Raw genomic sequence first — 19,344 nt, forward strand, 5'->3', positions numbered from 1 at the left:
TTTCATTTGCTACCTCCATTATTGGTTGTATCAACCAGTTTTTAAATGTTTTATAGTATTTGGAGGTCAGTCCATCAGGTCCTGGGGCCTTATCATTTTTCAGCTCATGAATTGCTGCTTCAACCTCTAGTCTTGTAATCAACTCATTCAGTAGGTTCTTTTGTTGAACTGGGATTTTCTGTATTCCATTTTCCTTTATAAAGTTCTCTATACTGTCTTTATCTTCCTTTTCCCTTTTATAAAGTTGTTTATAATATTTTGTGAAGCATTTCCTTATCTCTGCAGGGTTCTCTATAATTCTTCCTTCCTCAATGATCTTTATAATTGTACTTTCTTTTTGTCTTTTCTTCAATTGCCAGGCTAGAAGTTTCCCACATTTATTAGCCGATTCAAATGATCTTTGTTTCATTCTTCTAATTTTCCATTCAATTTCTTCATTTATTATTTGGGAATACTGTACTTGCAAAGCTTTTATCTCTTTTTGGATTTCCTGACTTTTCGGTTTTGCTCTCAACTTTTTTTCTTTCTCCTTCAACTTATCCAAGATATTTTCCTTTTTCTCAGTTCTCGCCTTTTTCCAAATTGCATTCTGTTGAATCAGGAATCCTCTCATCCTGGAGTCCCTTTTCAAGGGCAAAATAGTGTTGGAATGGGGAAACTGGAGTTGATTTTATATGATTTTTAAAACTAGGTAACTTCCCTGAGCTGTCAAGTCGAAAGGATACATTTATGCATAATATTTATAATAAAGATGTGCCCCCCCCCCCTGTGAATTCCCTAACAAGACAAAGATCAGGCCTTCTGGCCGCTGTTTGATTCTAAATTTGCTTGGCTGTGACTGTACTGCTTGAACTTGACGGATTCAGGAATCCGCAGGACGAAGTTGGAAAAACGCTTTAAGTATAGTGCATTCCAAGAATTTGACTTTATCAGTGTGTAAAAATTCTGGGCTTCTCCATTAATTTCTATGGGCAGCTCTCTCTTCACGCTAAAGCACGAAAAAGCCTCATGGCAACCGTTGAAAACTATTCTGTACGCCTCTCTTCCCTGGGTAGGCGGATCAGATCGTGTTGGGAGGAAGTTGTCTGAGTGACAGCAAAGCGGACCACTAATATTTGCTACTCGACAGGGAAAACGGCAAATAGATCAGGCAGACCAATAGAAAGCGCTAGCTTTTTGGTGGGAAATTTCAAACGTCAGGATACTTAATACAGTAAGAGACAGTAGAAAGAACATTAGTCCGTGATGTCCCCGCTCCCCAGCAGCTATTAAAACGGAATAAAACAGAGACAGGCATCGTTGCCACTGGTGTGACGAAGATCCAATAGAAACTGAGGAAGTGGAGAATTGCGGCCAAGAGCAGTGAATGGCCCAATGGATGCCGAAAATGTGCGTGAAACATTGATAAACGTCTTATTTGGCCAATGACAACAAGCCAGGTGAGGTGGGACTTCTTGGTGTGGGCGTCAATAGTTATTTGACATCCAATGGGAAAGGCATAATGTTTCTGGGATTCCAGCGGCCATTGAGTAGGGCAGCGGTTCTTCTAAAAGGGCGCGACTGAAGGAGGAACATACGAAAATTTGACAGACACCAAATTCTCCCAATAGGTGGCTGGGGGACCGGGCCGCGTCCTCATTCGACTCTGGAAGGCGGGAGCAATATTTAACAGATACCAGCTTCACCCAATCGGCTGAGGGGCGAGCCCCCTCCCGTGGAAGACGGGAGCCTTCCCGGCCTAGCCGATCCAATAGCAGGCTGGGAGGGATTTTGAGAGGCACCTCCCTCTGAGCCAATCAAGCCCTGAGAATGCGGGTGGGAAAGCGGGGCAGGCAAGGCTGCGCTCGAGAGGCACAATGGACGCACAACGGGAGGAAGGCGGGAGCTGCCTTTGATTGACGGACCGACCCGCCCAATGGCGCGTCGAGGGAGCCGGGCGGGGAGTGACAGGCTTTCAAAGGGGCAAATGGCGCGGGGAAAGGGGAGGGTGCGCGGCGTGATGCGGTCGCAGTAGCGATAGTCGCCGAGAGTGAGAAACAGGAGCGCGCGAGCAGGTAGGTGAGTGGAAGAAATGAAAGGGATCAGAGCAGCGCTGGCCGGGAGGGGGAGGAGGGAGAGAAAAAGGAATGTCCGTTGGAGGGAGGCCTGGCACGCGCGGCGGCGGCGGCGGCGGCAGGGGCTTCGGTTGGAACGGGTGTGCGCGCGTCCGGGGGGGGGGAACTTTGAGGTGAGAGGAGGGAAAAGAGGAGTGTCCCCAGCCCTATTTCCCTCCCAATATGGGGGGGGGGGTCCTTGCGTGGGGATAAGGTGGTTGTGAGGAGAGGGGAGGCTGAGGCACCCGCCTCGCCTTCTCTCACCCAGAACGAAACGGGACCTTACCTTTTAATCCTAAATCTTAACTGCCCACCCAAACAAAGACTCTCACAGAAAGGATTCGCCCCCAACGCTTATCTTCTCCTAAGTTCCAGTCTTCCTTTAAAAAAAAAGCCTTCTCCCTGAAAGAGACGAAAATGCCACCTTACTCCCCCACCCCCCGTGACACATGCCCTCTCCTCTTTCATCCTAAAATGCCACACGCACACTGTCAGGAAAAAATAAGCATACCGAAACACTGGAGAGCATCCTCGGCTCCCTATTTCCTTTTTATTTCTTCAGTCTCCCTGAAACACTTTGAGAAGAAACCCCTCTTCCCCACATTTCCCTGCCTATTGTGACACCTTTTCTCTCCCCATTTCCAACGTAATTAGTTTCCTGCCTTCTCACACCTCCTGCCAACTACAATATGAAAGGAGGACTAGAAATATAAACAAATGCTGTATTACAGCGCTTTCCACACTTCTCATGTTGGTGACACACATTTTAGACATGCATCATTTTGTGACATAGCAATTCAGTTTTACTTGCAAACCGGAGGTTAAACTAACCCCTTTCCAGCCTTGGGAGGAGCATGGGGAGCGTTCGCACAACACACCTACACACTGCAGCCAACACACGTAACGTGTCACAACACAAAGTTTGGAAAGCTCTGCTGTATTAGTTAGACCAGGGTTAGGCAACCTAAGGCCCGTGGGCCACAAGCGGCCCACGGGGGTCGTTTAACTGGCCCATGAGCCTCCCACAAAGGGAGCTGTCCACTCAGCGAGTCCCCGCGCGCTGCGCTAAACCAGCACAGCGCGAGGACTCGCTTCCGTGGTGCTGGAAATCGCGTCTGCACATGCTGAGACGCCGGAAATTGTGCAGAAGCAGATGCTGGAAATCGAGGCCGCGCGCACTCACACGCACGTGTGATCTGGCTCACGGAGGGATCTCCGCTGGAGTGAACCGGCCCAGGCGAGGTAAACCTTGCTGACCCCTGAGTTAGACAAATTGTCTGGCCTAGTTCAAGGCAATTACCTAGCCTCAACCCATCAGGCTTCGGGGCCAGAACACATGACTGAGCACGTGCCCATGTAAGTGGTCTGCACAAGGTGCTTCTTTCTGTGTGTAAAGTTACCATGTGTGGCAGCCAATTGGCTTTTTGAGTTGTCGTGCCCACAGTGACTGACCTGAGCAAGTGACGTACTGTTGTGCTAACTCTACAGGTGAATGGGCCTATCGGTGTGGTAAATACGCTTATGCGGTTAGCCACATGGGGGACACTTAGGTTACTAATTGGCAGGGTGGATAAAAAAATCAGTGATTTAAATCTCTTTTTTATTGGATTTTTTAAAAAATTAAATTGGATTTTTAAAATAAAATGCTTTTGGAGGAAAATATTTTCTAAAGATAGTTTTCTATGTAAGTTACCTTATAGTCCAAAGGCTATTCATCAGGAAATAAGGATTTGTTTTAAGTTTTTCATGTGTGCTAAAACTCAGTCTAAGGTTGTTGTTGTTGGTTTTTTTTAAAATTAACCACATCAGTTAACAAACAGGGATACATATATGGTATAATGTTATAGTTTTAGTTAAATTGTAGATGAAGCCTGGCAAAGCCAGCGGACCTGATGCGATACCTGCCAAAGTCTTCAGAATGGGTGGAATTGAACTTGCACAACAACTTCAGAAGCTCAGCGAAAAAATCTGGGAGAGAGAAGAGATCCCAGCGGACTTTAGGGATGCCAAAATCATCAATCTCTTTAAAAAAAGGTGACAGAACTGATTGCGGAAACTATCGAGGCATCTCTCTATTAGCTGCGGCCGGCAAAATTCTTGCAAGGATTTTAGCAAACTTATCTCTTAATCCAAAATGGTTTTCGGCCTTCTGGCGGGGGCAATGGACATGATTTTAACCACTCAACAGAAAAATGCAGAGAGCAAAACCAACCCCTGTCTATGGGGTTTATTGACCTGACTAAGGCTTTTGACACTGTAAATCGTAATGCCCTGTGGACTGTCCTTCTGAAAATTGGCTGCCCAAATAAATTTGTGAACATCATTCGGCTCTTCCATGATAATATGACAGCAACAATCACAGATAACAATGGCTCTCAAAGTGAACCCTTCACAGTGGGATCAGGTGTTAAACAGGGTTGTGTTATTGCCCCAACTCTATTCGTTATTTTCATTGCCATGATCCTACACTTAGTCGAAGGGAGACTCCCCACTGGAGTAGAAATCAAATATCGAACAGATGGAAAGCTCTTTAATCTGAGCAGGCTGAAAGCAAAGAGTAAGATTACTGTAACTTCCGTCATAGAGCTTCAGTATGCTGATGACAATGTAGTGTGTGCACACTCAGAGGATGACTTCCAAACCATCCTAAATATCTTCGCAGAAGCTTACGGAAAACTTGGCCTGTCTCTCAACATCCAGGAAACCAAAGTGCAGTCATACCTCATGTTGCGTCTTTTTTAATAATAATAATAATCATTTTTATTAATTTTCCAATAAAAACAGCCAATTAACATATCCATAATCATAATCCAATTAAAAGCAATAAACTAAAAAAAACCAAATTACAGTCCAAATTATTAATTTTTCCGGGCTCCCCATAGTCTGGACCTCTTGAAGTATATCTCCAATATCTTCGTTCCTGCCTTCTTTTTGTTGTTCTCATATTTTCCACTTTCCAATCTTAACGCTTTAAAGTTCTCCATCCCTGGCTATGCAATTCTCAATCATGTCAGAAATCATATCCTTTCATCCATTGAATACAGCTTTATTTCTAAATATGTATTTTTCCGTCTATTTGCCAGCGCAGCTTTTCCTGACTTCATTCCAATCTTCCAATCTGGGCTGTTGTCCAAGTTTATCGTTTATCGTTTAATGATGCAGCAACTCCCATGTTGTCAAGTTATTCCAATCCGGGCTGTTATCCAAGCCTGTCGTTTGATTTTAAGCATACTGTCTGCAATACTGCAATGTAAATGAACTGTATTCCACAGATATACTAAGTCATTTGGCAATCGATCAGCTTTTGGAGACCACACAATCCCCCCTTCTGGGCCCTAGAGGGGGGGGGCTGCTAGACATCCATTTAGCCTTCTCTCTTGCTCATAATGAAGAAATTCTGCACTGTATGTTTTCCCAAATTATTGTCTCAAGTCACTACTCAAGTCAGCCAGTAAGCATCTCCCACTTTCCTCAAAAAAGGGAGGAACTCTCATTTTTCTGTGCTGCGTCATATTAACAAGTGCCATCTTGTTTCTTCTTTTATCTTTATCAAGTCTTTCAAGTCTAAGTAAAGCTGCGCAATTGAATACTCAATTATAAATAGGAGTCCATCTGTACCATTTTTTTTAAAAAAGGTTTCTTAATGAGGCTTGGCGTAGAAAAACAATTGTAGGTATTGAGAAAAAAAAAGAACATACCAATCACCTCCGTAATCCAAACAGTCATGATGAGAATCTCTTTGAAGTCCGAGCTTAAACACCAGGGACTCTGCAATTCTGCAAGGTTTTTTTCTCAGTCTTCTTCGGTTCAGACTATGTCTGTTTATTGTCCAAATCTAATGATTTTATCAAACAGATATTTCCGGCTATGAGAGCGGCTTTGGAGAGTGCCAGCCGTGTCGTGCTCTGGGACCCAGTGTCTTGCCACTTGCACCCTGATGCAAGCTGACAATCTCGGACAATCTGCGAAACAGTCCTCACCCACCCTGGGGAGTCTGCCAGGGCTAATTACCCCCATATCAGCCCTGAATTACTGGCACGGCTGAGGTCCGATCGTATCGGAGTCAGCCATTTCTCACCACCTGAAACAGGAAGCCCCCAGGTTACGTCTTTTCAGGTTGCATCCCGTGCTGAACCCAGAAGTATCGGAACTGTGGTTGTGAATGCTGCGGGTTGCGAACGTGGAAAGCGTAATGCTGATGGTCAACAAAAGAGGCTTAAAGACTGTCTCAAGAATTTTTTTAAAAAATGTAGTATAAACACCAACAATTGGAAAACACTTTTCTGCGAGCTCTCCAATTGGAGAAAAGACTTTACCAAAGGTATCATGGGCTTTGAAGACACTCGGACTCGGGACAAAAGGGAGAAACATGCTAAGAGGAAGACATGCTTGGCAAATCTACACCGTGATCAACTCCTGCCCGGAAACCAATGTCCCCACTGGAATTGGCCTCCACAGTCACTTACGGACTCATTGTTAAAACCATGTTTATGGAGGACAATCTTACTCGGCTATGAGTGATTGCCCAAGAAGAAGATTTGTGATGAAGCTTGGATACCTCAGAAACGCTCTGTTAGTTGCTTGCTTGGCGCTTTGAGAGCAATCCTTCACCTCTGTTATGAGCTAGATTCCATGTTGATGGCGCTCCAAGCCTCCTTTCCAGATAGTCATCTCTTGCTTTGGATACCCTTCTGAAGCACTAGGAGACAGCACCTGAGTCAAGAATGAAGTGTCTGTTACATTGTAGAAATTTAAATGTCCTATGGAATGTGTTCCTAGAATGTAACAATCTTTGTGTACTTAAATGTGTGTGTGTGTGTGTGTGTGAGAGAGAGAGAGAGAGAGAGAATATTGGTAGCCCCAGTTTTCTTTTTTTAGAGATCAGTGATGAGGGGCAGAAAATTTTCCAGCGTTTGTTGTTGTTGTTGTAGAAAATTTTCCATTAGTATATATTAGTAACAATGAATGGATGACAGTTGCAAATACCATACAATTAAAGTCCAATTTTAAAGTTTTTAGTTTGTTTATTAAATGCAAATAAACATTCTGAATTAGATCACTTTTGAAAGCATCAGGAAATTCTCTGATGCAAATTAACCTAACTCGTTTTCTCTCTCCAGAAAATCTACAAATGGGACTTGGTAGCTATTCTACTGTAGCTCTGGCCAACCTTTGCTCAGCGTTGACCTGCCTGGGTGTTGCTTCTTCAAAGACAGAGAGTTGTATCCCTGAGCAAAGCAATGAAGTGATTATAGTCTATTTCTAAATGTAGGTCATGACTGCTGTCTGGAGCGACATGTAGTGGGCAGTCAATGAGACGACCTCAGGTTCCTTTCTGAGCTGTATTCTGGAGATCCTCATGTATAACCAGGAAGCTAGTGAGTGACTTAAACTCACATGTTATTTTTGCTTGAAAAATTGCGTATACAGAAAGAAGTTAAGTGTCCCACAAAGGCATCAATGCATGGTCCCTTGGTGGGAAAATCCTAAATGGAAAAGTAACATTTTATATTGGCACATAACAACATGTTCTGTGCAGAATTGTTGGCTGAAAAAAGTTGACACCGGTTCCTAGCTAGCAGTCATTGTTCAACCCCTTTTCTTTTGGTCTCTTGTTCTTTGGGAACAAGTGTTCCTTTATCAGTGTCTCTGGCCCTCCAGAGAGAATGATACCCAACAGCTTGCATCCCTTTCTGTAAGCAATCCAATGTGCTCTGGTTTCAAGAAAGCAAGAAACAGCTGTACTCCGTCACACTTTCCTAATTTCTCTGTGCCCAAGCACAAATGAGGGAAATTCTTTCCCTTCTTTAAGCCCTCTGCATGTGCCAGAGGATTTGGGGTAGGAATGAGGCAGGCTAGTAAACCAAGCTAATATCTGTAGGCCCCTGGTGAACAATTCCTCTTGCCAGGGAGATCAGTTGGATCTTCTCTCTTGTGAGGTTGGATTGATGTTGGCTAAATATTCCCACAGAAAGTTCTGCACAACTGATGTTCCTAAAGTTGACTATACAGTAGTATACAAACATTTTGTGTATCTTGAGAGTATGTGAGGTTTAGTGATTTCAGGTTTTTTGGGGGGTGATAGTTTTTATTGTAGTTTATGGTTTTGTCGCCTTTTTTAATTGGAAAAAGTTAAGTATTCAGTGTTTACAAGAGGGGCTGTGTAGAAATATAACCTGTGGAAAGTAAAAATACTTGAGTAGGAGGTTTTAAAGTGTGGTGTGGTGGTTAAGAGCGGTAGACTCGTAATCTGGGGAACCGGGTTCGCGTCTCCGCTCCTCCATATGCAGCTGCTGGGTGACCTTGGGCTAGTCACACTTCTTTGAAGTCTCTCAACCCCACTCACCTCACAGAGTGTTTGTTGTGGGGGAGGAAGGGAAAGGAGAATGTTAGCTGCTTTGAGACTCCTTAGGGTACTGATAAAGCGGGATATCAAATCCAAACTCTTCTTCTTCTTCTTCTTCTTCTTCTTAAAGCTGATTTTTGGGGTGAGGAAGTGACAGAGATATGAGGTTGGATTTAATAGATTGGAGATAGAATTCCTGGCATGGTAGATTTAATCAAGTCTCTTATGAGTTTCCACTTAAATAGGGTTGCATTAATAAGTGTCACATGCAGACTTTTCTATAAAAAATAAATAAATAAATACAATGATTGCAGTAAGACCAGTCCATTAAAAGCATGTTTTTGTTAATCAGTTTGTTGAATAAAGATTAGCCCAATGCAATCTAATTTTGTGGTTTATTACAAATGTAAATAAAGTCTTGCTGAGCTTGTAGTTCAGTTATAATGATTACAGTACATAGCAAAAAAGTGGTTACTGAGATTAATGTTAGATTAATGTCATGAGCATATTGGAGAAATAATAATGTGTATTTAAATAAACCGGTGGGCAAATCTGCATGCACATGCATAGGGAAACAAAAGATTTCAAAGAATGCAGATGTGGTTTAGGGTCAAAAAATGCTTCTACATAATTCATTACCTTCTTTAATCTGCATTTTGGTAACTAGGAGTGGGGATTACGCACTGACTCCAACTTTCCTGTTTGTGTGCACAGCTTTGACTCTGTACCCCTCTTGCAGGTAGCCAGGCTGAGTACAGCATGGTTCTGGAAGGAAGATGGGTTCTACTCGTGTGACTGCCAAGGAGCTATGTGAAAATGATGATCTTGCTACAACACTAATTCTCGACTCCTACCTCGGCTTTAAGACCCATAAGATGAACGTAAGGTGAGGAAGGGCCTGAGGTCTCAAAGACTCAATAAGATTCCACTTGCAGCACAGGGCAAAATAGAAATTGAGGGGGAGTGGTGAGGCTTGGAATTGAGGGGGATAAGGAAAGCAGTGTGTTTCAAAGCAAACCCAACTCCTCTTTCTTTCTCATCCCTTCAGCCCACTCCCAGCCATCAGAAGAAGGCACCATTTGCGGGAAGCAGTGGAAGCTTTCCGGAAGCGCAAGGACCTAGACACGGCATATCAGGCCTTGATGCAAGGTGGTTGGGCCTGCCAGTACTTCGCGAAGCGGAGCCGTCAGCAGGAGGCTGCCTTCAAGACTCATGTACAACTCTTTTACCTTTTTGCTATTTCAGGGGAGGGAGGGTAAGAAAGATGTCAAAATCTGAAAGTGATGATTGGGAGGGATTGTTTTTGCTTCAGATATGTGACAGAGCCCTTGGGTCGTATTTCACATGAACCTTTACACCAACAGGGATATGGAGTACAGACAGAGATCATTAATTAGCAGTGCTAATCCTCAAAATAGTTCTTCATGACACATACCTGCTGACACTGCTAGGTCAATTAGTCCAGACAACATGCTAAAAATCCATTGTCTCTGTTCATTCCACAAGTGATAACATTGAAATTCTTGGTGTATCCCTTCAGCAGTTTTATTTTGCAGTTTCCCTTTTAAACGTGGGTTTAAAAAAATGACTGGCAGTTTTGGCTGTCTGTTCTTCTCTGAAGCACTTTCTCTAATGCCCCATTCGCCATCAGATCCTAGAACAACATGGCTGGTGACAGGGTAGCTCCTGCAACACAGTTCTTCCCCAAGACATTCTATCTTCCCCAAGTGGTATTCTATCTTTGCTGAGAGTGTGTTGGCCACAATCCTTCCCACTGCCTTTATTTCATGGGCAACAATCTTAGACAACCAATTAAGTATCTATGTTTTTAACAAAACTTCTCTGTGCAAGGCAGGAGATCTAATTTTTATGTATTTTAATATTTTGTTGGAAGCCGCCCAGAGTGGCTGGGGGAACCTGGCCAGATGGGCGGGGTATAAATAAATAATAATAATAATTAAATGAGCTGGTGGCCAGGAATCATGAATTTTTTTGCTCCTGCTGGCGGGTAGGAAGACTATGATAGCACCTTGGTTTCTTAGGAGAAGAATTGGCTAGACTTCTGATGATGAGGTAAGCAGGGAACCAGAATTGCTAACTAGGAGCCAATTGTTTATCTCTTTTCTACAGATATTTCGTTACCTTCGCATCTTCCTTCCTGAGAGTGGTTTTGCCATCAAGCGCTGTACCCGGTATTCCCTGGAAATAAATGGTGCCCGTGTGGTCGCTACGAAATCATGGTAGGGTGATGGTGGTTTGACACCCCTTCCATATAACACCCTTCCACTTGCTAGTATTATGTAACCTTATATGGCTTACAGTAATGATGAAAGCATTGAAATACAATTTATAAATCATAAAAACAAGAACAGTGCAACAGAAAATAAAAACCATCTCAAACTTTCAAGCAATATCAATAGTTTTTTAAAGCAATTCTAAAAGTTTAAATTAAAATTTTTTTTTAAGTCCTGGGAAAATAAAAAGCTTTCCAGCTGGCACCAAAATCCACCAGGAAGATCTTTTTGGCTAGCAGTTGCCCCAGCTGACAGTGTCAAAGTGACTTAAGCAGATGGGCAGCACAAGGAGCCCAGGGGCACCCCACTCCATCCATTGAAATCCTAAACTCTTAGTAAACTAAATAGAGCAACAACAACAAAAATGCAGGTAGAATGCAAGCAGGGGTGTAGAAACTTTCCAGTGTTTTGCACTGTTTGTAACATGTATGACTATCTCCCTCTTGGACAGAAGTTGTTGGTGTGCTGGAGGCTCAATGAGCTGTTGATTCTCTGGGAACAAGTTTTCAAAAACATCCTATTCCCAATCTATAATGCAGGGAACTAATATTCAGTAAAGTGAACTTAAATTTACCCACCATCCTCACCTACTGTACATTTATGGGGAGCAGGACAGCTGATCTGTGATGCTTGTGTCTTTCTCCCTGCCTATAAGGAAAAAGAATGACAAACTGGAGCTTCTGGAGGGTTATATTACAGAGCTGACGGAGCCAGATGAGAGTCTCCTGCGGACTGGTGAAAATGACTTCAGCATCATGTATTCCACACGCAAACAGTGTGCCCAGCTATGGCTGGGGCCTGCAGCCTTCATTAATCATGGTATGTGGAAATGTGCAGCTGGTCCTGGCTCTGCCTCTGAATCGTTGTTCCATAGATCCTCTGATAACTTCCGCACCTCCCAGTGCCCTACAGCCTTTTGACTCCATCTCTGCATTAAGTTTTTCCATTAATTTTACTGTTCATGTGGGCATACAATGTAGACTATGAATTACCATAATCTATCTGATGTGGGTGGGGGATTGAGGAACCAGGACCCCTGCTGTATTAGCAGTTCCCTACCTGGGGAACTTTTGCACACTTCCAGTGCTGATTTACATTTTGTTTAGGCAACATGGCTGCTTTTCTGCTACTTTAATTATAATAGCAAGGTCTCCATGAGTGTTATTGAAAGCAGTAAATAAATGTGCAAAGGTCCAAGTAGCTTCTACAGAAGAAATCCAGACATGGCGTAGTGTCCTCCATTTAGATCCATCATGGTTGCTTTCCTGTGTGCATGAAACATACCATAACTGCTGGATGTGATTTATGTGCAGGTATAGCAAGGCCCAGGTTAACATCAGAAAGTCCCTTTCAGTATGGAATGAAATTGCAACAAATTGTTTTTAAAAAATACTTTTGCTGAAGAAAACAATTAAACTAATGTATGTCCATATAGTATCTCATTATAATGCCAATTAAAATATTGAATAAAAAGGTGTCTGTTTAACGGCCTAAATCAGAAAGAACAGATATTCTATTCCTTCAGATGAGTTTATCAAACTTCCATGTGTTTGTCTTGGAAGACAACATTTTTTGTTTCATAATTGTTTTTAAATTTTTCAATAAAGTTTGTAAAAGCAAACAAAAAACAACAGCAACTTCAATCTTAGCAGCTTAAGTTTCTAGTACTCATTCCAAGCTGCTTGTAAAAGGTTTTTGCTGCTTGTAAAAGGTTCCTTTTCCTTTTTCTAAATCTGGTGCATTATTTGATTTTTAGTATACACTTCCTAAGGATTCTGTCTATTTGGGCGAGTACAGGAAGATTGTAAGGAGGATGGGGAATGAGTATTAAAATAAGTGGGGTGTAGGAACAGGTTTGCTTAAGATAAGTTATATGTATTTTTAATTAGCTTTCAAGTTGGTAGGATTTTTGTTGGAATTAATTGTCAAGTGAAGGAATTGGGCATTCCAGTGAAGTCTAGGGTGTAATCAGTTGGTACATTCCATAGGAAACTGGTCCCAGCATTGTCTACTCTGACAACAGCTCTCCAGAGTTCTTCCCACCATCTACTACCTGGTACTTCCAGCTGGAGGTACTAGGGACTGAACCTGGAACTTTCACTGAGCTATGCTAGGTCCCTTAATTAAAAAGCCAGTAAGAATTAGTTTTTTAGATTGCTTATTTTAGCACCCCATTTATGTGACCTTGAATGGAAACTTCTTTCCCCTCCCCTATGAGTTATTAATGGCTGAAAAGCCTACCCTTTTCTGGACTTCAGGTAACTAAGATCATGTGATCACTGAAACTGGATTTAGTTCACTGTAGAAGGCAAGAACAATCATATACAGTGCACTTGAAAGTCTCCTCCTTCTCTGAAGCACACTGTTTTGTTCAGCTCCCCATTCCCCAGAGGCTTTGGGATTTCAGCAGGAGCATCAAGCTAGTCTTCACAACCTTAGAAGGCTAGAAAGCTTAGAAACATGCCTTCAGAAAAAGAGTGAGAGCACTTATTGAAGTACTATGTTTAGACCCCACACCTGCCAGGGCATGATTTGAGGGCAAACGATGCAGTCACCCTCCTGAAGCAAAGCAGCTTTCAATGTGACTGGTACATGGATTGGTGTCGGGCTGGGAACTTAATGTATGCTGCTGTGTTATTCCGTGATGGAAGGCTGGAAGGAAGTTAGGTTATTAGTGAAACGATAATTTACCCCAACTTGTAATTGCTTTGAGAGAAAGCAGGATGCATTATTGAAAAGCAACAGCATACTTTTTCTCTTCTAGCCTGTTGCTGAAATGTAAATAGTGTCTGAACAAGTGGACTATCTTTATAACTTGTCTCTGCCTTTTTTCTTTTTCTTTTAAAAAAATCTCTCTCCACTACTGCCTATCCCCCACCCCATATAATTTGTCCCTCACCGTGGAACCTCTCAGACTGCAGGCCCAATTGTAAGGTAAGTCATTTTGGCTTATTGCTAGTAGAGGTGGCATTTCTTGTTTAAAATGCTGGGGCTTTGCATTTGGGACAAGCCACACATACTCATTCCTAGAACTCATTTATTATTGTGGTGTGTGCTTTGGGTGTAGGATATGTTGGAAGAGGTTGAAAGAGGAAGCAAGTAATACCTTGTAAATATTTGGGAGAGGAAGGAAGCTGTATGACTTACAAAAGTTCCCTCTGCTGAGTCCTGGCAATTTCTCTCCTACTGCTTCTCAGGATGCTGCGTTTCAGCCATTGCTTCACCATCATAAAGACTAGAAGTATGACCCTCATTCCCCATAGTTCAGGTCTAGAAAAAAATTAATTTCTTTGCCTCTTTTCATACTAGTGTGCTGTTTCTGAGAAGTGCCTAGAAGCCCAGTGTCAGGAACTTCTGTGTCTGCAAATACAGTGGTACCTCAGGTTACAGACGCTTCAGGTTACAGACTCTGCTAACCCAGAAATAGTACCTCGGGTTAAGAGCTTTGCTTCAGGATGAGAACAGAAATCTTGCAGCGGTGGCACAGCAGCAGCAGGAGGCCCCATTAACTAAAGTGGTACCTCAGGTTAAGAACAGTTTCAGGTTAAGAATGGACCTCCAGAACGAATTAAGTTCTTACCCCAAGGTACCACTGTAGAGTCTTGTGAAAATAAGAGCTGGGTCTCTTGGGATTTCTGAGAGGGATTTCTGCTGGTCCCCCCCCCCCAAACACCACACCCCAGAGAGCATCCTGAACCTCTACATTTCGGGGGGGGGGTCTTTTCTGTGTTTCCTGCTGTTCCTTCCCCATGTGCATTGTTTGTCTCTGTACTGCAGTTTGTCCCAATGGATGGGAACACTGCCTGCGTCAAGGTGCTGCGGGACATTGAACCAGATGATGAGATCACATGCTTCTATGGCGACGGCTTCTTTGGAGAGGACAATGAATTGTGCGAATGCTACACTTGTGAAAGGTGAAGGCTGGGGGCAGTGAGGTCTTAAGGAATCTCAGCTGGGGAATGGGTGGCATTTCTAGTTGTTTGATACTGATACTGTTACTGTGCATGTGTGCAAGAGAGACTGAGATACGACACATTCCCTCATCAGTGCCCTCATCAATCACCATTGCTGCCAGAAAGAGTTGCAGGCTGTCCAACTGCTCAGGTACAGAGAAGCTCCATCCCCAAGGGATAGGAGCGCTCCTGGGGTTGGTTGCTAGGTAGCACAGTTTGGATGGCAGCTATTTCCTCCTGGGCCGTCACATAACCTTTTAAAGAGCAACAGCAGCACCTAAGGATTGGGGGGGGGGATATTATACATACTCTTCCACAGGAGATCAGTGAATGATCTCATTTGTCACCTGTCCTTTTTTTCTTCCTCCTTCCATAAAAGCCTATTGTGGTTGCCTTGTCTTGATTTTCTCTTATTGTTGGTTTTCCTGTAAAACCAGGCTTCAAGGTGTGTGTGTGTGTGTGTGTGTGTGTGTGTGTGTGTGTACACATTTATACACATACATACAAGCCAGAGTGAACTGCTTAGTAAATACAGAGCTCCATTCTTGTGCAGTTATACCCCTCACCCAATTATCAACTGTTGCCTCTTTCAGGAAGGGAGAAGGAGCCTACCGCCTCCTGAATCAAACACCTCCACAATCTACCTCAATCAATGATACATATCTATTCAGAGAGACATATGGCCGTCTGCAGCGGTGGAAACGTCCGTCATACAAGCTGGCCCGACTCAGTGTGAAAGGGGGATGCAAGGCCCGGCGCAGGAAAGCAAAAATAAATGGTGAGATGTCTAAGGGTGACTTGCTGAAACAAGGTTTTGTGGGTTGCAATTCTGTAAGGTCACATGTGGCTTGAGCATCTGCTCAGTGTAGCCTTGCAAAAGAGATGAGCCTGCTAGTTTGCACCCATTTTATCCCTCCCATTCCCCATTAAATTCAGCACAAGAAAAATTACTCTAGTGCTATTACAGTGATCTGTGTGGTGAGGAAAAAGAGTAGTGCTTTCCCCTGAGTTGAAGGGGTGTTAATAAGTCTCCTTTGGTAGACACATGTTTCACATCCACACATTCTGTGAGTCTCATGAATTAAGGCCTTTAGACAGTGGCAGTAATGCATCTTAGTAGATTTACCCAGCAACTTAGCATTCACACAGGGTTTTTTTTTAAAGGGGGTGTTTATTGTGTACACACACACACACAGAGAGAATCAAAATATACACTTGCAACACTTCAATGGGGAACAGCTAACAATGTGTATCTATTTTGCCAGTGGGGAGTAGCTCAGCAAGAATATACACATTTATTTGGTTTGGGAGAATTAGCTAAGTATTCATGGCTAAGCTAACACACATACATGACATACATACAAGAAGGAGCAAGGATACAGGGTGTAAGAGGAGGAGTGAGAAACTGGAGGGATAGGTCCAAGCAGTGAAAGAAAGGTGTGCTCGGCAATGTTTGAAGGGGTGCACTAACCTGCTCTTTTTCTCTGGGCCCACTTGTCAGAGCAGGCCTCAGTAATGCATTATTGGGCAGGGAGTACCAGGAGGTGGCTTCTAAAACAGTCACACACAGCACTAAAGATAGGAAGAGGGAGCAAATGTGGAGGCTACATTTTGTAGAGGAAAGACCTCCAGATTATAGTATATGTAGCAAGAAATAAATTTCCCAGCCTTGGTAGACAAGAAGCGCAAGTGTATTTAATTGGGTTTAATGCCAGGTCCATGTGCACATAGGATTGTAGTACAGGTGAAACTCGAAAAATTAGAATATCGTCGAAAAGTTCATTTATTTCAGTAATTCAAATTAAAAGATGAAACCAATATAGAAGTTGAATTACTGAAATAAATGAACTTTTCGACGACATTCTAATTTTTTGAGTTTCACCTGTAACTCCTGGATTGGGTAGGAAATAAAGGGACAAACAGGCAAGCCAGAACCCTGAAAAGGGACTTCTGAGAAGCTGGCACCGAATCTCTACTTCAGCAAGCAGGAATCCAGAGAAGCAGGAACCAGGAGAGACTTAAAAAGCATTGAGCAGCTGCACCAAATAGGGAACCTGGGAGGCAGCAAAGGAAAAGCATGGGGAGATAACAGTCAGACCCTGGGTTCTGTGCAGGCAGCAAGAGCGATTTCAGCAAGTCAAGGTGACCGTGTAGTACCAGAAGTATCTGTGAAGCCTAGAGTTTATATATCCTCAAAAATGAGAGTTCCAAAGCAACTGCAATTCATGGATTTTGTTTTGCAGAGACAAGTGGTCATACTCACTCTTCAGCTAGTTTTAATTAGTGATCACATTTCCAGAGGGGCCCCCTATTGTAATGATAGCTGATGGTATTGTATTGCCCAAACCCATGTACTGTGCATATGACTTGCAGCATCACCTCTATTGAGGTGTCCAATTTAACTCTTAAAGGTACTTTTCTCTTTAGGCAAAGGGTTCAGTGGCACCACTGCTTAAATAGGTTACAGCTTGGGATGGATGTTGTGGTGGGGAGCATTGTTCTTAGGGCTGACCTCCCTTCTCTTCTTCCAGCTGCTCTCCGCAGATCTGCCTTTCGTTGGTACCTGAGGATACTAAAGCCTTTATGTATCCCCCTGCATGACTGCTTGGGCTGCACAGCACGTAGCTGCAAGCTCAGTAAGCAGCCACTGGTGCATCTGCAATGCTGCCCTCCTTCCATGTTCCCTGCATCACATCTCCGCCGCTCTTCGCGCAGGAAGATCAGCCACTTTGAGACCCAGCAAACCTCCTTCTACACAAGGACATACAATAGACCTGAGAGCCCGAGCTTGCACAGAGAAGCGGTGCATGGGATTGGTGAGAGAGAACCACATAGCAGCAATGGGGAGCTTAGCCAGGGGGCTGAGGAGCATCACACAGGAGATGTGAAGAACCCCGCTGAGATCACGGGGTCTCATGGATCAGGATCTGGGGGACTATACTCAGGGGACCAAGAGATCCTTGGCTCTTCACGCTCTTCCTCCTCCAGCCAGGTCCTATGCAGAACAAGGAGCATGACCCGACGCCAAACTTGGGTTTTGCCCAAACCCCAAGTCTCATTATCAGCAATAGACCCCAAACTTTCCCAGTATGCTCATGTCCGTTTGGAGAGCCCCCTCTTTAGAGGCAGGCAGTGCTGGCAGCAGCACCCTCCAGACAAGGGGAAGGAGGAGCCGACAGAGGAGCAGCATCCTCCAAAGCAAATTGTTTCCTTTCCCCCTTTTGTGCCACCCAAGCGGTTTCGACTGGTCGTAAGCCACGGCTCCATCAACCTTGAAGTGGCCTCCAGCTCCTGTGAGGAGTTATCTTGATCTGGCTGGTCTCCAGGTCCTGCAAAGAGACCCTCAGGTGCTTGTGGAAGCTTGATCCTTGATAAGCCAGGGCAAAACCCACCAACCAGAATTTGCCTGAAATCATCTGTTGACTTTTTGGTCTTTGTCCCAATCACCTTGTATGGGGTGAGAAACCATCGCTTTTGTTCTGTTGAGATGCTCACAAAGGGCTGGAGGATATATCTGTGCTAACACCACCACCCTGTGTTCCATTTCCTCTTGTTCTAAAGCAGATTTACTTTCCGTTTTTCCTCCTTCCAGGGTGCTCCCTCCATCACACTTGTACTCTTCTTTTCCTTTTTAGAAGCACCCTCCACAACCAGGCCAAACCTTGATCCATTACCCCTGAAACTTAAGCCATATAGCAGGCTGCATGGATGTCTGGGATTGACTCTCCCTGTCATCTTACCATTGAACTCCGCTTGCTTTCTCCCAGGCTCCTTTCACCTTTTGACTCCAGGTATCCCAATGCTCTAGTTTGTAGCAGTTCAGCCATGGAACTACAGACACACATGGTGCTTTCGCTGTTTGTTGCCCCTAAGGAGGTTGTGAGGCTGGTGAGAATGAAATGACTGGCAGGTAAAGAAAGCCTACCTCTAATCAGGGAAGCCTCTTTAATTCTTTGTAAGAAAACCAGCAACCAGAAGTGCACATGCGCATGCAACCCATGCCTATTCAGCCCATTTAGCCTGATGACTGCTGTTTGCTTCAACAAGTTTATCTAGGGAATTACTCTTTCTTCTCTCCTCTTTCTCACTTTCTATCCCTTCCCCCGAACTGCTTTTTAGGTGCCTACTGTTACAAGACATCCAATTTTCTAGTTTTTAAGCTACCGTACTTTTGTATTAGTCAGGTCTGTCTTGTCTCTTCTCCCTGCTGGGGCTTTTCAATGAATGTGTACTGGGGCTTTTTACACTGTTACTGACCTTTAAGGTGTTCGTGTTTTTATACTTAGATATGGCTGAGGTTAAATGGTTTTTTTAAATTTTAGAATACCAGTGAGTTTGATAATTTTATGCAAATATTCCACACTGTAGTCACGTGGCAGAGAATGAAATAATTGAACTTTCCTAGCTCTGATCAGAGGATTCCTTGGCTCAGGGGCATTGTGATAAAGGACCTTCCTTCTGTGTGGTGTTGGCTTAGACTGGATAAATAGTTCTTACTCATCTAGTAGTGGTTGGGTTCAGTTCAAATGTCATTGCAATACAGTAAATAGATCGTCTGTATTTTTGACCTGTGGTCCTGTCTGGCAGTTGGGATTTCCAGCCTCTTTCTGAGCTGTGTTCAGTGGAGTACTTAGAAATCTAGTTGAAGATTAGCTGAA

At 43.6% G+C, this 19,344-nt stretch overlaps 1 protein-coding gene across 4 annotated transcripts; it reads left to right on the plus strand.

Annotated features, from left to right (window-relative positions):
* The first annotated feature begins 1,949 nt into the window (after positions 1-1,949).
* KMT5C (lysine methyltransferase 5C) lies at positions 1,950-18,615 on the plus strand. 4 transcript variants are annotated; one of them, XM_035134831.3, is made up of 9 exons: positions 1,950-2,054; positions 9,179-9,325; positions 9,488-9,653; positions 10,570-10,679; positions 11,389-11,552; positions 13,648-13,667; positions 14,511-14,647; positions 15,280-15,464; positions 17,218-18,615. In XM_035134831.3, the coding sequence occupies exons 2-9, from the start codon at positions 9,216-9,218 to the stop codon at positions 17,994-17,996; spliced, it is 1,671 nt and encodes a 556-aa protein (XP_034990722.2). In that variant the 5' UTR covers positions 1,950-2,054; positions 9,179-9,215; the 3' UTR covers positions 17,997-18,615. The 4 variants fall into 4 exon arrangements, with proteins under 4 accessions (XP_034990722.2, XP_034990721.2, XP_034990717.2 ...); XM_035134830.3 differs by having other exon boundaries at positions 1,956-2,058; XM_035134826.3 differs by lacking the exon at positions 1,950-2,054 and adding an exon at positions 6,263-7,471.
* The last annotated feature ends 729 nt before the right edge of the window (positions 18,616-19,344 follow it).

Source organism: Zootoca vivipara, chromosome 12 (genome assembly GCF_965207765.1).
Source record: "Zootoca vivipara chromosome 12, rZooViv2.hap1.1, whole genome shotgun sequence".
Classification (NCBI taxonomy): domain Eukaryota; kingdom Metazoa; phylum Chordata; class Lepidosauria; order Squamata; family Lacertidae; genus Zootoca; species Zootoca vivipara.

Bases quoted from the DNA above. Each gene is read 5' to 3' on its own strand.
- KMT5C (XM_035134831.3), top strand. From the start codon at position 9,216: ATGGGTTCTACTCGTGTGACTGCCAAGGAGCTATGTGAAAATGATGAT. The intron at 10,680-11,388 runs GTAGGGTGATGG...CCTGCCTATAAG, and splicing joins GTGGTCGCTACGAAATCATG to GAAAAAGAATGACAAACTGG. The intron at 11,553-13,647 runs GTATGTGGAAAT...GGAACCTCTCAG, and splicing joins TGCAGCCTTCATTAATCATG to ACTGCAGGCCCAATTGTAAG.